This window comes from Staurois parvus, unplaced genomic scaffold, assembly GCF_062004578.1.
Source record: "Staurois parvus isolate SC_StPar_1 unplaced genomic scaffold, SC_StPar_1.0 ptg000051l, whole genome shotgun sequence".
In the NCBI taxonomy this organism is placed as follows: domain Eukaryota; kingdom Metazoa; phylum Chordata; class Amphibia; order Anura; family Ranidae; genus Staurois; species Staurois parvus.
In genome coordinates, this window is record NW_028317847.1 from 5,815,312 (window position 1) to 5,831,475 (window position 16,164).

Sequence of the window (16,164 nt, forward strand, 5' to 3'; positions counted from 1 at the left end):
TATGAACGCGAGTTACTCGCTGGGTCGAGAACCTTTTGGGTAAACTAGAATGCAAAAAGATCTGCGGATCCTAGGAGACCCCAGGCCCAGCAATAGCATGCAGTGTCAAGCTGTAGTAAGCAAAGCCAGCAGACTATTAGCGTGCATTAAAAAGGATTTTTATTTACACTCAACAATACTGGCACCCCTGCATTTCTGTCACATAATGCACCACTTCGCCCAGAAAATTGTTGCAATTACAAATGTTTAGGCATTCTCAAGTAATGCCCGTAGCGAAAAAAGGAAAGGAAAATTAGCGCAGGGCAGGCATGACTAGGCCTAGAGTGGGAAGGAGAATAAGAAAGGGTTAATGATGTGCCAGGGGGGTGTGGAAAAGTATAGCTGGGTGTGCTGGTTGGTGGAGAGAGAGCGTGGGTGGGCTCTGCCGCACCTTAGGGTGGGGTGTCCCGGGGGGGGGAGGCATCATTTCGGAGCTGGACGTTGGTGAGTGAGATTCATTCCCTCCCAACGCCAGCATATTGTTAGGGCCTTTTTTCCCTGGGGGTCTCGTTGCGGTCTTTGGGGGGCTGTCATGGATGGCTTGGTGGCCCAGCTGCGTGAGGCGGCAGCCTCTCATGGGATGGACTGGCTGCAGAGCCGGGTCTCTGCCTTCCTGCAGGACCCGGGCGTGTCCCTGGACCCGGGCTTATCGCAGGGCCCGGGCTCATCACCAGAGGGAGAGGGGCGGGTGCGCCCACGTGCTCGGGGGTCTCGGCCTCCGGAGCGCTGTAGTCCGGGCTCCCCCTCCCCCAGAGCTCAGCGCCGGGTGTCTGCCTTCCTGCAGGACCCGGGCTTGTCCCAGGACCCGGGTCTTTCACTGGACCCGGGCTCCTCACCAGCGGGAGAGGGGCGGGTGCGCCCACGTGCTCGGAGGTCTCGGCCTCCGGAGCGCTTTAGTCCGGGCTCCCCCTCCCCCAGAGTTCAGCGCCACACTGGGAGCCCCGTTCGGGACCCTCCGGCCCCGCTGGCAGGGCGCTCCATTGCCTCTGCTCGCGGGGAGGCCGGGAGGAATCCCCGGCAACGGCGGAGCTCGGCGGGCGGGGTCTCGCGGGGAGGAAGCCCCTCCCCCCCGCCCGCGCGGCTGAGGAAGCAGGATGTCACCGGCTCCTCCACTGACCAGGTGCCTGTCAGGGAGGGAGCCCAACGAGGGAGACGCAGCGCTGCGGCTGCCGGGCTGTCCCCTGCTGCAGCCGGCAGGCCCCATGGGAAGCGTGGAGCGGGGGCTCCGAAGAGCCACAGGCTGGAGGAGAGTGTTGCCGGGGGCGTGTCTGGTCGGACCCCAGGGACGTCGATGGGCGTGGCTGGTGCCGGGAGGCGGAGCCAGCAGAGGCACAGCGCTCGAGGATCCGTGGCTCCTGGGACTGGGAGGCCATCCGGTCATCGAGGGGAGGACGTGAGATCGGAGGGCGAGCTGTCGGAACCCGATGCGGGGGCGACAGCTGGCCGCTCGGCATCGCTGGACGTGGGTCGCGCGGCTGATGGGACGTCTCCTGGGCAGCCTGGTGAGTTACCTTTTTCTTTTTCTTCGGCGCTACGGGACCTGTTGGGGGGCGGGGCCTCGGCGGTGCGGGAGGTCGGCGTTCCCGATTCGGGTCTCGGGGGGGGGCTCTGCGATTTGATTTCCGGTTTGCGTAACTTGTTGCAGCGACTTGAACGGGGCGGTAGTGGGGTCCCTGGGCCTGCTGCGGCGTGGCTCCCGCTGGCTGGTGGGGACGGTTTACAGGTCCGAGTGCAGGACGGGGGGGCCGTGCGGAGATCGGGGGTTTCTCCTCCCTCGGGTTCTGGGCCTGGGGTGGTTGCGGCGGAATCTGATGCTTTGGGTTCCACGGCTTTGGATGGGGGTGCGGGAGTGTCCGGAGCGGTCGGCTTGGCGGACTCGGCCAAGTGCGAGGTATACGTGTGCTTCGAGGGCCCTTTAGGTGCGCACTTGCCGTTGGAGGTTCGGGAGCGGATTTGGAGCGGGGAGTATGTGGAGATCTTCACGCTCTTGCCATTGGAGCGTTTTCCTTTAGAGGGGTTGCGGGTTGACGAGGGCAGGCGGGAGGAAGCGGAGAAGCGGCGTTTTCGCTTTATCCCGCGTACTTTTGCAAATTGGATGCAGGCGTTTGCGATCATGGCCAGTGTTATTGGGGAGAAGGCTCCTGAGCATTGCTCGGCGCTCTTTTGTTACCTTGACGCCATTAGCGAGGCTCACAGGGTTTACGGTGGGACTGCGTGGCTTCGGTATGATGAGCAGTTTCGGCAGCGGCGGGCTGTTCGCCCTTCATTGCGTTGGGACCATAAGGACATTGGCCTTTGGATGCGCCTCATGACTCCAGCGAGGCCTCCAGGTCCGTTTTTTCAGGGGGGGGCCGGTGGTTCATTCTCCCCCGGACAATCGGCCTCAAAGCGTAGGGGCTTCTGTTGGCAGTTCCAGGAGAGCGCTTGTCGTTTCGGAGGGTCCTGCCGTTTTAAGCATGAGTGTTCCGGTTGCGGCGGCTCCCATCCGTTGTCGCGCTGTTTCAAGCGGGGCAGAAGCCCTTCCAGCGAGCATGCGGGTAAGAGGGACGACACCGGTGAGGGTGGAAAGGATGCAGCCTTTCCTAGATAGATATCCTGATCGGGCAGCCGCTGGGCTGCTGGCGGCAGGGTTTTCGGAGGGTTTCCACATCCCGTGCACTTTGACTTCCGTTCCCCCCTTGGCTCGGAACTTGCGGTCGGCCTTGCGGCATGCGGAGGTTGTTTCGGTTAAGTTGCAAAAAGAAGTGGGGTTAGGTCGTATGGGCGGCCCATTTTCTTGCGCCCCGTTTTCGGATCTGGTGGTTTCCCCCTTGGGGGTGGTGCCCAAGAAGGAGCCGAATTCGTTTCGGTTAATTCATCACCTGTCTTTTCCAAAAGGGGGGTCGGTGAATGACGCTATCGATCCGCAGTCCTGTTCAGTGTCTTACACATCGTTTGACGCGGCGGTTTTCTGGGTTCGTCGTTATGGGCGTGGTTCGCTTATGGCGAAATCGGATGTTGAGTCCGCGTTTCGATTGTTGCCGGTACATCCGGACAGTTTTCGTTTCTTGGGTTGTCATTGGGAGGGCTCGTTTTACGTTGATAAGTGCCTTCCCATGGGGTGTTCCATATCTTGTGCTTTGTTTGAGCAGTTCAGTTCGTTCGTGGAGTGGGTGGTGCGGGATGTTTCCGGGGTCAATTCTGTCATCCACTATTTGGATGATTTTCTTTGTGTGGGTCCGCCAGCTTCCAGAGTGTGCGCAGTTTTGCTGGCCACTTTGCAACACGTTGCTGAACGTTTTGGGATTCCGCTGGCTTTGGACAAGACGGAGGGCCCGGCTTCGGTCATTACTTTCCTGGGTATCGTTTTGGACTCTGATGCAATGGAGTGCCGGCTGCCTGGGGACAAGCTTTTGGCCCTGCAAGGGGAAATTGGTGGGGTGCTCGGCAAGCGAAAAATTCAACTGCGGGCCTTACAGTCATTGTTGGGTAAACTGAACTTCGCTTGTCGCATCCTGCCAATGGGTCGGGTGTTTTGCCGCCGGTTGGCAGCGGCGACGGCAGGGATTACTTCCCCTTTACATTTTATTCGTTTGACTAGGGAGCATCGGGAGGATTTGCGGATTTGGCACAATTTTTTGACTTCGTTTAACGGACGGGCTTTGTGGATGTCTGGCCCGGTCAGCAATTTTGACTTGGACTTGTTCACGGATGCGGCGGCTTCCGGGGGTTATGGGGCCTTTTTTCTGGGTCGGTGGAGTGCGGCTCCGTGGCCTCCTTCCTGGGTGGCGGCGGGTTTCCTTCGTAACCTGGTTCTGTTGGAACTTTTTCCGGTGGTCTTGGCGGTTGAGGTTTGGGGTGCAGATTTTCGGAATCAGAAGGTTCGTTTTCATTGCGACAATTTGGGGGTGGTTCAGGTCATCAACCGGGTGTCGGCTGCCTCGCGGCCGGTGGTTGGCCTGCTTCGCCATTTAGTGTTGCGTTGCCTGCAGCTGAATGTTTTTATCCATGCGGTGCATCTCCCTGGGGTGGTCAACACTTTGGCTGACGCTTTGTCTCGTTTTCAGTGGGACAAATTCCGGGAGTTGGCGCCGGCTGCGGAGCACCGTGGGGTTCCTTGTCCCGACTGGCTGTGGGAGATTGCCTTGGGGTCGTATCCGGCTGGATCCGGCGGTCGGTGAGTGAGGCGACATGGTCTGCGTACTCGACGGTTTGGCGGGAGTGGCTGGACCTGTTACAACAGGTCGATATTGATCCCTGGGGGCCGGAGGTGCGTGTGGCATTGCTGTACTATTTGGCGAGGAATTTTGAGCGGGGGGTGTCTGCTGCGGCGGTGGATCGGCGGTTGGCTGGTTTGGCCTTCTTTTTTAAGTTACAAGGGTGTCGGGATTTTACCAAAGATTTCTGGGTGCGTCAGGCTATTCGGGGTTACCGTAGGGCTCATCGCTGTAGGGATTCTCGTCGCCCGGTGTCCTTCGAGTTGTTAGGATCTTTATTTACACATTTGCGGTTTGTTTGTTCTTCGGACTTTGAAGTGGGCTTGTTTAGGGCGGCTTTTGCGGTGGCCTTCTTTGGGGCGTTGCGTATTGGGGAGCTTGTTAGTCCATCCAAATCGGTGCTTGGGGGGTTGTTGGTGGATGATGTTGTGTGCTCGGGCGACTGGGTGGAGGTGTTCATCCGTCGGTCTAAGACGGACCGCTGGGGTCGTGGTGCGCGGGTTCGGTTTCTTGCCCTTCCAGGATCACTAGTGTGCCCGGTGCATGCGGTTCGAGAATTTTTGTCCCGGCGTCTGGTGGGGCAGGGGTCCTTTTTAATGCATGCTGATGGGTCCCCGTTAACTCGTTTTTAATTTGTGTCGGTTTTTCGGAAATGTTTACGGGATGTTGGTTTGGATGCGTCTTTGTATGCTTCACACTCGTTTCGTATTGGGGCTGCTACTGAGGCCGCCCGGTGGGGTTTGTCGGATGAGGCGGTAAAACGGATTGGTAGGTGGGATTCGCAGAGATTTCGCCTGTACATTCGCCCGCATCTGCTGGGGGACTAAGGATGGTTTCCGGGTTCTTTTGGTTGCTGGGGCTGGGGGAGTTTGTCCTGTCTCTGTGATGTTGTTGGTTCTTGTGGTAGTTTTTGTTCTTTTATTTCAGATGGAGCGGTTTGCCTGGTCTGGATCCTGGGGCACTCCTACGTTTTTTGGGGGGCTCGGTGGGCGGATGTGCGGCCTAATGGCCGGCAGCTGGGATTGGCTAGGCAAGCGGCTTGTGTCCGATGGATAGGTGTGCCGGGGATGTTGTGGGGTCGTGTGGTACCTGAGGTGCGGCGTTTTGCATGCCTGGATAGACCGCCGGATGTTTTGGTACTTCATGCGGGTGGCAACGATCTAGGGGTTCGGTCCATGCGGGCGCTGGTGCGGGATGTTAAGCTGGATTTTCTTCAATTGCGTCGGGATTATCCCGAGATGGTGTTGGTGTGGTCGGACATGGTAGCCCGCACCTCTTGGCGTTTGGCACGGTCGGTGGAGCGGCTTAATAAGGCTCGGATCAAGGTCAACAAGGAGGTGGGGCGCTTCTTTGTTCGGAATGGGGGGTTGGTGGTCCGGCACTTTGAGTTGGAGGTTGATACTTGGCGGTATCTGCGGAGTGATGGGGTTCATCTCAATGCCATTGGCACGGATTTATGGGCTCTGGGTTTGCAGGACGGAGTTCAGAGAGCTGTTCGTTTGTGGTGGGGCACGCATGGGTAAGGGCTTACCCAGCGTGCTGTGGCGGTTGTTGGTCTTGGAGGCGGTTCTTATCTTGGAGGTACAGATAATGGTGTGGGACCCATCGGTGGTATGGTGTGCCCGGGGACATTCCAGTTAACCAAGGTTTAACTGGAAGGTGGTGGTGCTGCACTGCGGACGGTATGGTTGTCTCCGAGCTGGTTGGTTGCGGCTGGAGGCCTTTGTGTAATATGGTTGTCCGCAGGTGCATTTCAGATCATTTTTGTGGGGTGCCTTCGAAGACCAACAACAACAACTCTGTATGTTTCTGTTATAAGGAATGGTTGGTGTTAAAAATGTTTGTTAATAAAAGGCCATGTTGGCCATTTACTCCAAAATTGGTGTCATGGTTTTATTTAAGTATAGTAAGGGGGGGGGGATTTGGATGACCTATCTCTGGTGCTCTAGTCAAGTAATGCCCGTAGCGAAAAAAGGAAAGGAAAATTAGCGCAGGGCAGGCATGACTAGGCCTAGAGTGGGAAGGAGAATAAGAAAGGGTTAATGATGTGCCAGGGGGGTGTGGAAAAGTATAGCTGGGTGTGCTGGTTGGTGGAGAGAGAGCGTGGGTGGGCTCTGCCGCACCTTAGGGTGGGGTGTCCTGGGGGGGGGAGGCATCATTTCGGAGCTGGACGTTGGTGAGTGAGATTCCCTCCCGCCCTCCCATGTTATAGGGGGTATTGTGTTCCTCTCGGGGGACAGGGGGTTGTTTCGGTCTTGGGCGGTTGTTGGTCTTGGAGGCGGTTCTTATCTTGGAGGTACAGATAATGGTGTGGGACCCATCGGTGGTATGCTGTGCCCGGGGACATTCCAGTTAACCAAGGTTTAACTGGAAGGTGGTGGTGCTGCACTGCGGACAGTATGGTTGTCTCCGAGCTGGTTGGTTGCGGCTGGAGGCCTTTGTGTAATATGGTTGTCCGCAGGTGCATTTCAGATCATTTTTGTGGGGTGCCTTCGAAGACCAACAACAACAACTCTGTATGTTTCTGTTATAAGGAATGGTTGGTGTTAAAAATGTTTGTTAATAAAAGGCCATGTTGGCCATTTACTCCAAAATTGGTGTCATGGTTTTATTTAAGTATAGTAAGGGGGGGGGGGGGGATTTGGATGACCTATCTCTGGTGCTCTAGTCATGTTTATTAATAAATTGATCAAAGATTGCAACAAAGGATTGTTCGAATGGTGGACAAAGAACCTCGAACAACTTCCAGACAAATTCAAGCTGCCCTTCATGCACAGGGTATAACTGAGTCGGCTCGCACTATACATTGCCATGTGAACGAAAAGGGATGCTATAGTAGGAGAAGAAAAAACAAAAGAAAAAGAAAGGCTCACACCTATAAGGCTTCCCTTATAGGCTACCAATATTTATTGTATATCAATGAGACATAAAAAGTAAAAACATGTTGCATTGTAGATACAGAAAAACTGTTCTTGACCATGTCATCTCCCACCCACACAGGAGGGAACCTCCCAAGATGAGCACCCCCAAGATGGCTACCAGAGAAGGTACCTAATCTGCCCTGATGCGAGGCTGCAGCACCCGCACCGCCCCTCCAAACCAAACCCCCCCCCAACGACCTCCCGGCACCACCCCCACAACCCAGTCACTCCCCAAAGGGAGCTGAGGTATATCACTCACTTACTAAATCCTCCCTACCCCCCCAATCCCCATCTGATCTAATTGCCCGCCTAATAACACACTACATAGACATCACCAACAGCATGGGAGTCAGGCCCGTGTCCTGCTGGGTATCTCTATGTGCAGGGAAAAAATTTAATGACTGCAGTCAGTGAGGGCTGACCTAAACACCAGGTGGCCACTGAATGGTGAATGGTAGACTGGACTCTGTAGCTAAAAGACCTGATTGCTGGATACCATGTGAAGATGGGCTAATACCTCAAAAGTCCAAACCGGGCAATCAGGTCAACAATGCAAAAGCTTACTGGTGTGAATGTCTATATAGCCAATCCGAAAGGTCCTTGCAGATTGTGTGCAGCAATGTATGTCCGATATGGAATAAAGTCTATGCATATGCAACATGTAAAAGGAAACCACATACAGCCTGCAGGTGGTGGACTTAGGCTGAATACCATGCACAATTGGACAAAGGCGATCTTCAATGGCAAGCCTCCTGTGTATAGTCCAACTAGCATATGTGAAGTGTAGACATGGATAAATGTAGCACAGCCAGTGGGACTAGACTCAATCATGTAATCTGAGTACCTGCCACATTAACCTTGATTATTATTATTATTATACAGTATTTATATAGCGCCAACAGTTTGCTCAGCGCTGTACATTACAATGGGAGACAGTACACGAGACAGTACAGTAACAATACAGTGCAATACATGAGGGTTTGAGGGCCCTTCTCCTTGGAGCTTCCAATCTAGGAGGGAGGGGATAGTGGTACAGGAGGAAATAGCTGTGGGGGATGGAGTGGTAGGAAGAGTGGAGGAGATCGGCAATTAGGTGATGGTGGGGTAGGCTTCCCTGAAGAGATGGGTTTCCAGGGTGCACCTAAAGGTGAGGAGGGTAGGTGACAGTCTGATGGATTGGGGTAGTGAGTTCCAGAGGATGGGGGAAGCTCTGGGGAAGTCCTGGAGATGGGCATGAGAGGAGGAGACCAGGGAACTAGAGAGTAGGAGGTCTTGTGAGGAGCGGAGAGTACGTTTTGGGTGGTATATGGATATCAGGTCGGTGATGTAGTTTGGGGCAGTGTTATGAACAGCTTTGTACGTCAATGTTAGTAATTTGAATTTTATGCGTTGGGCAATCGGAATCGATGTGTTTCCAGTCCAGCCTGTGCAAGCCTGCACAGCTGATATGACCTAGATATCAACACTGGGTCGCCAGTACTCACTGTGTGATGGGACCAACTAAGTCAAGTCAAACTGCACCTAGTGATCCCAATGGTACAGACCATTTTGTGTGGAGGCTCCACTATTCACCCAACTGTAATTACTGCTTGCCATACTCCATAGAGGAAAGCACCATGACCATGCATGGATATAGGCAGTCCCTACCAAAGAATTTTGGGGTGCAATGTAGAGCGCAGTGTCAGAAAGTTGGGTCTCCATCAGAGGTCATTTGTCTTACAGCAGTACAATGACTCAAAGCACACATCAAAAGGCACCCAGAAATGATTTTAGACAAATCGCTGGAGATTACTGAACTGGCCAGCAATGAGTTCAGGTCTCAATCCCATAGAGCACCTGTGGAGAGATCTCAAAATAGCAGTTGGGGAAAGGAACCCTTCCAATCTGAGAGACCTGGAGCAGTTGGCAAAATAAGAGTGGTCCAAAATTCCAGTAGAGAGGTGGAAGAAACTCATTGATTACAGGAAGCCATTGATTTCACTTATTTTTTTCCAAGGAGTGGGCTACCATATATTAAATTGAGGGTGCCACTAATTTTGTCCAGTCCATTTTTGGGGTTTTGTGTGGAATATGTCAGATTTGTTTTTTTGTTTCTCCACTTTGTTGTGTCATACCAATACATTAGCCGCCAGCCTGGTCTTTATTCAACCTTACCAACTTTGTAGCTATGTATGTAACTATAAGCACTAGAGGGGTGTTTTTCAAAGTGATTTCTCAACAAAGTAAAGCATGGAGGCATGGATGGAGGGGTTTACTTTGAATATTTAAAATTAATTAAATAATGTTTTGTTTTGCAATGCTCAGGTACAATTAAGTCTGCTTTAAAAAAAGAAAAGCTTGATCCTGAACTTTTTACTGCTGCTTCGGCACTAAAACAATGCCAGAATCAAAAGACAGTCCATTCCTGACAAATGCTGTGATGTGTATGCATCAGGGGCGGACTGACAACTAATGGGGCCCCGGGCAATAGGGGATCATGGGGCCCCTGTGTCCTTGCCCACACTCAAAGCACCCCGAAAAAAGCCTATAAAAGGTACCAGGGGCATTTCATGGGGCCCCCTACTGACCCCGGGCCCTCGGGCAGTTCCCGAGTGCTGGAATGGTCAGTCCGCCCCTGGTATGCATTAGCAGTTACTTTCCTCCTCCTGTCCCCTTAGGTTTCTCAGTGGCAGAGAGGACAAAAATGAAACCAGCAGTTTAAAGAGAGTCTGTGGCTCTGCCAATTCTAGGCAAAATTAGAAGTTCTCATAAAGTCAAAATTTAATTTCATAAAAATTGCAAACTGGCAGTTTTTTTTAATAAAGAGACATTTTATTTTTTCTCTGCATTAATGTTTCTAACCTGCCTGTCCACATTGAACACTGATCTACTAAGAATTTAGGCATCTGCCAAGAAAAATGAACTTTGCATGCAAAAGAATGACTTTATCTCGGCCTGGCCAATCAAAATGGCCGAAGGTCAGAACCGGAAGAGGGTTAGCTGAAGATGTCAGCGGCCGGTCAGGAGGTTCTGGGACAGTGCTGGAGTGGAGGTGAGTACAGTTCTGTTTTAATGTGAAACTGAACTGAAAACACAAAGGGATGGTATGTTATGTGTTATGTTACATGAAGGTATGCTAACATCTAGAAATATTATTTCTGCCTTAAAAGTATCCTGAAAATTGTAATTTTTTTCTTGAATTTCTTCTGAAAACTAGCATTTTACTTCCTGGTGTGTGAGTGTGTCTACAGTCTCGTAGCTTTATATCTGCAGTGTGAAATCTAAGGCACTGCAGCCTCTGACAGCTAGTCTCAGGGGAATAGGAGTGGAGGTTGGTGGAGTCATCACTGCGCTGCTCACTGTTCTTCCTGGAGGCTCTGACTTGAGGAAGCAAAGCCCTCCTTCTTCCAAGATGGCTGTGAACAGTAATGGGGGAAAGATCAGCAGAATATGGGGGAGCACGTGATCACCTCCTGGGATACAGTACTTGGGCCTGAGTGGCCAGCCTCAAGTCCTAAGCATTTTCCTGTTAGGGAAGGGAAAAAGACATCATCCAACAGTGAGCTTACACAAGGTTTGGTCTCCTGGCTTTGATGAGCAATGGAGTTTGGTGGAGGATGGGAAAGATGAGTATAAGTGGATGAGGGGTTGTTATTTTAAATTGATTATAAAGCTTTATTTTTTTAATTCAAATAATAAACATGTTATACTTATCTGCTCTGTGTGATGGTTTTGCACAGGACAGCCCCAATCCTCCTCTTCTCTGGTCCCCTGCTGGAGCTCCTGGATTCTGCTCTTCAGCAAGTGCCCCCATAGCAAGCCGCTTCCTATGGGGGCATTTGTGAGGACTCACTCCCAAGCCCTGATGCCTGTGTCCTTAAACACAGACATCGAGTCTTGGCCCCGCCCTCTACTCCTATGTCACAGAGTTTGATTGACAGCAGCCAATGGCTCATGCTGCTATCGATCTGCCCTGTGGGGAAGGAAAGAGCAGAGAGTAATTGCTCTCATGCACAGCACTGGATCACAACTGGGCTCAGGTAGGTATAAGCAGGGGGTTGGGGAAGGATCAGAAGTGCATTAAGGTAAAAAATCTTAAAGTGTTACTAAACCCACAACAGTAAAATCAGTCTGTATATGCAGTAAAGCATGCTTGTTATACTCACTGTGGAACCTAAGGGGTTAATCCTCCACATTGTGTAAAAACGCTGTTTTGATCCTGTCTTCTCTGATCCTCTCCTTCTTTTACTGTCCCAAATCCATCTGCTGATAGTACAGAGCTCCAGGAGGCACTCTGCACATCCTCAGTTTAGTGTCTATTGCTAGAGAGGTTTTTTTTTCTTCGGCAGGGTGCATGTGATCAGCACAGGGCCAATCACCGCTGTCCAGACCAAGGATCAGGGGTCATGCAGTCTCATAGGACAATTAGGGGACAATGAAAACTCCTCCCACAAGCTTTAACCTGTGCTCGACTAGACACTGATAGAAGTCACAAGACTGCTTTATGCTGCTGATGAGAAAAGGTATTGAGCAGTTTATCTTTACTACAATAATTTCACTTCCATGTTTTGTGTACTGTGAGAGACCAGATATAGTGAATGCAGGGGCCTGAGTTTAGTAACACTAAAGTTTTACAACCACTTTAATGAACCCCCAACGTTACCCTAAATATTTCTTTAAATCTCTTTGTATAGTCTGAGTACAATCGATGGCAAATCCAGAATACAAACTACACAGAGAAAGCTGACCATACATGGAACAGTCCTTGTCGCTAGAAACTGGTTAGGTACTTTTATTTCTTTTAGCGTGAAAAATATTATTTACCATGTTTTTTGAAAGTTAATATAATAAAAATTCCTCTTTACTAAACCAGTACAAAAGTAAGTGATGATATGAAAAGGACAGTAACTCATAACAATCAAATTTCATTTAGTTTTATTGCAAGCATTAAATAAATTCAAGTTCAATTTTAATGAAAATGTTATTCAGAGAGATAACTATGAATAAATTAATGTCTATAAAAGAAAAATATCTTTGTCTAAATGCTGCTTTGTTTTTACCTGTTTGGTGTAGTACGAGACGGTGCTTAGCACACTTTGCTGATATCCATTCTCCTGGAATTTATGAGATCCTATTTCCCGCTTTCAGGGACACCCGAGGTATGCTTAGCTTATATTTGTTATTTCTGCAATGTCTAAAATGAAAAATGTCACAATAAAGCAGGGTGTTTAGTCCGGAGAAGAAGGGAAAAAAATATCCATGGCTGGCCTTTGTCCTTGTAAACAGATACATCAACAAAGTCATTTTATGCTGAGGTGTCGTAAATGTGATGGATCCCCAGACGCCGTTAGGGTCAGCTATTAAGTTTTGCAACATGAGGACAGACACTAAACATATTAATAACTTTTATCAGCCTATGCTATGGTGACACTTTGAAATCATGGGTCCCAATTAAAGTGGACCTTCAGCTGTTCACTATTGTGCAGCAATATGGCTGGATAGGCTGTGCAAGGATATGGCTGAGCAGTTACATTGTTGAGATCCAGTGGTGAAAGTAAATTTGCTTCTTCTGATTCCGTATGCCAAGCTACAGGATTGGCTGATAAAGCTACGGTAATTACAATTTAGCAGTATGCGTGAAGAAAAAGAGATTTTTTTAGGTGCTCAACAAATTTGACAGTATGTACTAAAATGAATACAAAGCTTTATTCCATATTAGCAAATTAATTGTTTATTGTATTTTAGTTTTCTAGTGGCAACTACATGCAACTGGATAGAACAAGAAGGCGCTTCTAAGTGCAGTATAGCCAGTAGAATCTCATGTATCCTATTCTATACTTGTATTCCTCTTACTGATTGTTATTCAGCCCACTGGGATACCCTCAATGCTGTCCTGCATCAACCTGCTTGCGGACCCCCCCCCCCCCCCCCTTTGCTTTCTCTAAAAAAAAAAAAAAAAAAAAAACTTCTCTAGCAATAGACACTAAACTGAGCATGTGCAGAGTGTCTCCTAGGACTCTGTGCTATCAGCAGATGGATTGGGGACTGTGAAAGAAGGAGAAGATCAGACAAGCCAGGATCAAACAGCCTTTTTACACAATGTGGAGGATTAACCCCTTAGGTTCCACAGTGAGTAGAACCCCTGGCAAAAAGTATGGAATCACCACTCTTGGAAAATTTTCACTCAAATGTTTCATTGTGTATAAAAAAACTAATCACAGATATGCCTAAAAACTATCTTCAGTTAACATTTCAACATTATGGCTTTAGGAAACACTTAAAAAAAGAAAAAAGAAAAACTGCAATCAGTTGCAACTGTTTTGCAGATCAAGCAGAGAAAAACAATATGGAATCACTCAATTCTGAGGAAAATATAATGGAATCAGGAAAAAATTAAACACTACAGTACACCACTAGTACTTTGTTGCACCACCTCTGGCTTTTATAACAGATTGAATTCTCTAAGGCATGGATTTAACTATCGACAAACCGTATCTGTAACATCAATCTGGCTCCAACTTTCTCTAATTGCAGTTGCCAGATCAGCTTTGCAGGTTGGAGCCTTGTATTGGACCATTCTCTTTCATTTCCACCATAGATTTTCAATTGGATTGCGGTCTGGACTACTTGCAGGCCATGCCATTGACCTCTTATGTCTTTCTTGAAGAAAGTTTTCACGGCTTTTGTGCTATGGCAATTATCATCCTGAAAAATGAAGACTTAATGACTGTCATCTGCCCCGTACCTTTACTTGGCATGCAACCCCATATTATCAATGATTGTGGAAATGTGCATGTTTTCTTCAGGCAGTCATCTTTATACATTACAATGGACCTGCACCAAACAAAAGTTCCAGCACCATCACCCTGCACAATGCAGATTCGGGATTCATCACTGAATATCATTTTCATCCAGTCATCCGCAGTCCATGATTGCTTTTCTTTAGCCCACTTTTTTCTGTTTAGGTGTTAATGATGGTTTTCGTTTGGCTTTTCTGTATGTAAATCCCATTCCCTTTAGGCAATGTCTTACAGTTCAGTCACAGACATTGACTCCAGTTTCTGCCCATTTGTTCCTCATTTGTTTTATTGTGCATTTTCTCTTTTCATGGCATATTGCTTTAAGTTTTCTATCTTGACACTTGATCTTGATGTCTTCCTTGGTCTACCAGTATGCTTCCCTTTTACAACCTTCACATATGATTTGTACCTGGTCCAGATTTTAGACACAGCTGACTGGGAACAACCAACATTCCGTGATGATTTACCTTCTTGAAGAAGTTTTATAATCTTCTCCTTTGTTTCAACTGACATCTCTGGTGTTGGAGCTATGATTCAGGTCGATCAGCTGGGTACAACAGCTCACCAAGGTGTGCATGCACTCTTCTTTAACTGCAGACTAATTAGCAGATTTAATCTGATGGAGATGTTTGTTTTAGAACTGCAAAGTACATAGCAATTCCATAACATTTTCCTCAGAATTGAGTGATTCCATTTCTTTTCCTCTGCTTGATCTGCAAAAACAGTTGCAATTAAATAATAATAAGGCTACGTTCACACTAGCATTGTGTGCAGGCTGCAGAGAGGCATTTGGGAAGCGTTTTTACTGCTTCCCAAACACCTCAGACAATTCTGCACATTGCAGCACATGGTGCTGTTCTAAGGGGAGCGTTAGCGTCACGTCGCGGCAAAACGGACGCCTCTGGCCGAGTCAGGAGGCGTTGAAGCCTCCTATTCCAGTGTATGGTGCCCCTCCTATTCCAGTGTATGGTGCCCGTCCTATTCCAGTGTATGGTGCGGTTGCGATGTGGTTGCGGGGCGTTTGCGGAGCGGTAACACCATTTAAACTTCTTTATAGGCGTTTGTGGAGTGTTAACGCTCGGCCGCTAAACCGCGAATGCGGCGCTTGCGGAGCGTTTGCTGAGAGTTAAAAAATGCTCCGCAAACGCCGGACCAACGCTTGCCAAACGCTATAGGGGTGTTTGGCAAGCGCTGGTAAAACAGTCAAGTGTGAACGAGCCCTTAACCTCCCTAGCGGTATTCCCAAGTGTAGCTCGGGGTAAAATGTCAGTACCAAAAGCGGTAACCCCGAGCTACACTCGGGCTTACCATGCGGCGCTGTATAGGGAGACTCTGCAGAGCTTACCTTGTCCTTCACTCCCACGATGTGTCCCCTGCAGCGTCCCCGGCCATCTCCTGCAGCCGATGCCGGCATCCGGCTTCTGTGTTCCGGTCCCTGTGATGTTGGGACGTATGGGCGCCGCCGGCGGTGGGAAATTTGAAAATTTTTAAAAATGTAATTTTTTTCCAAACAAATATTACATAGTAAAACATTTCTGTTTCAACCCATTTCACATACATTTTGTCCCGAGTGCTTTGTCCTGCGCCCTGTTTGCATTTTGTCTGTTCTTTCTGCCTGGAAACTGAGAAAAGTCCATGGCGTCCAAAAAGCGTCCCTTTAGGTCAAAAGCAGTTTTAGACCGGCTAGAGAACAGCGATAGTAAATCAGAACCACTTGCAGAATTGAGTGATAATGATTCGTGGGGAAATTCCTCATCAGACACTGAAAACGATTTTGCGACTTTGCTCAGTGATGTGCGAACTTGGCGCTCTATTTAAAATTTCAGTGTTTTTGGTTTGATTATATTATTGAATTAAATGTATTATTATTATATTATTATTTTTTATGATTATTTATTAAATTATAATTTATGATTTCGTGTTTCAAATGTTATCATATCTGGAATGTTTACTAGACTCTTGTTCGGACAGATTTCAGTGAGTTATTCCTAAAAATTACAGCCTACAATAAAAAAACTACATATTTCCATGCAAAATAATGGTACCGCTTTCAGCACCAAAAGTCTGAAATAATCATACCGCCAGGGAGGTTAAATAAGTGTTTTTTAAAGCCAGAAGGTTGGAATGTTAAATGAAAATAGTTTTGAGGCATGTCTGTGATTAGTTTTTTTTTTACACAATTAAGCAATTGAATGAACATTTTTCAAGAGTGGTGATTCCCTACTTTGT

General features: G+C 48.8%; 1 protein-coding gene across 1 annotated transcript; it reads left to right on the plus strand.

The window, feature by feature from the left end:
• Window positions 1-1,330: 1,330 nt before the first annotated feature.
• Window positions 1,331-6,100, plus strand: LOC149470205 (uncharacterized). The gene is made up of 2 exons (XM_089666420.1): window positions 1,331-1,541; window positions 5,163-6,100. Exons 1-2 carry the CDS (start codon window positions 1,331-1,333, stop codon window positions 5,756-5,758), a joined length of 807 nt encoding a protein of 268 aa, XP_089522546.1. The 3' UTR covers window positions 5,759-6,100.
• Window positions 6,101-16,164: the final 10,064 nt, after the last annotated feature.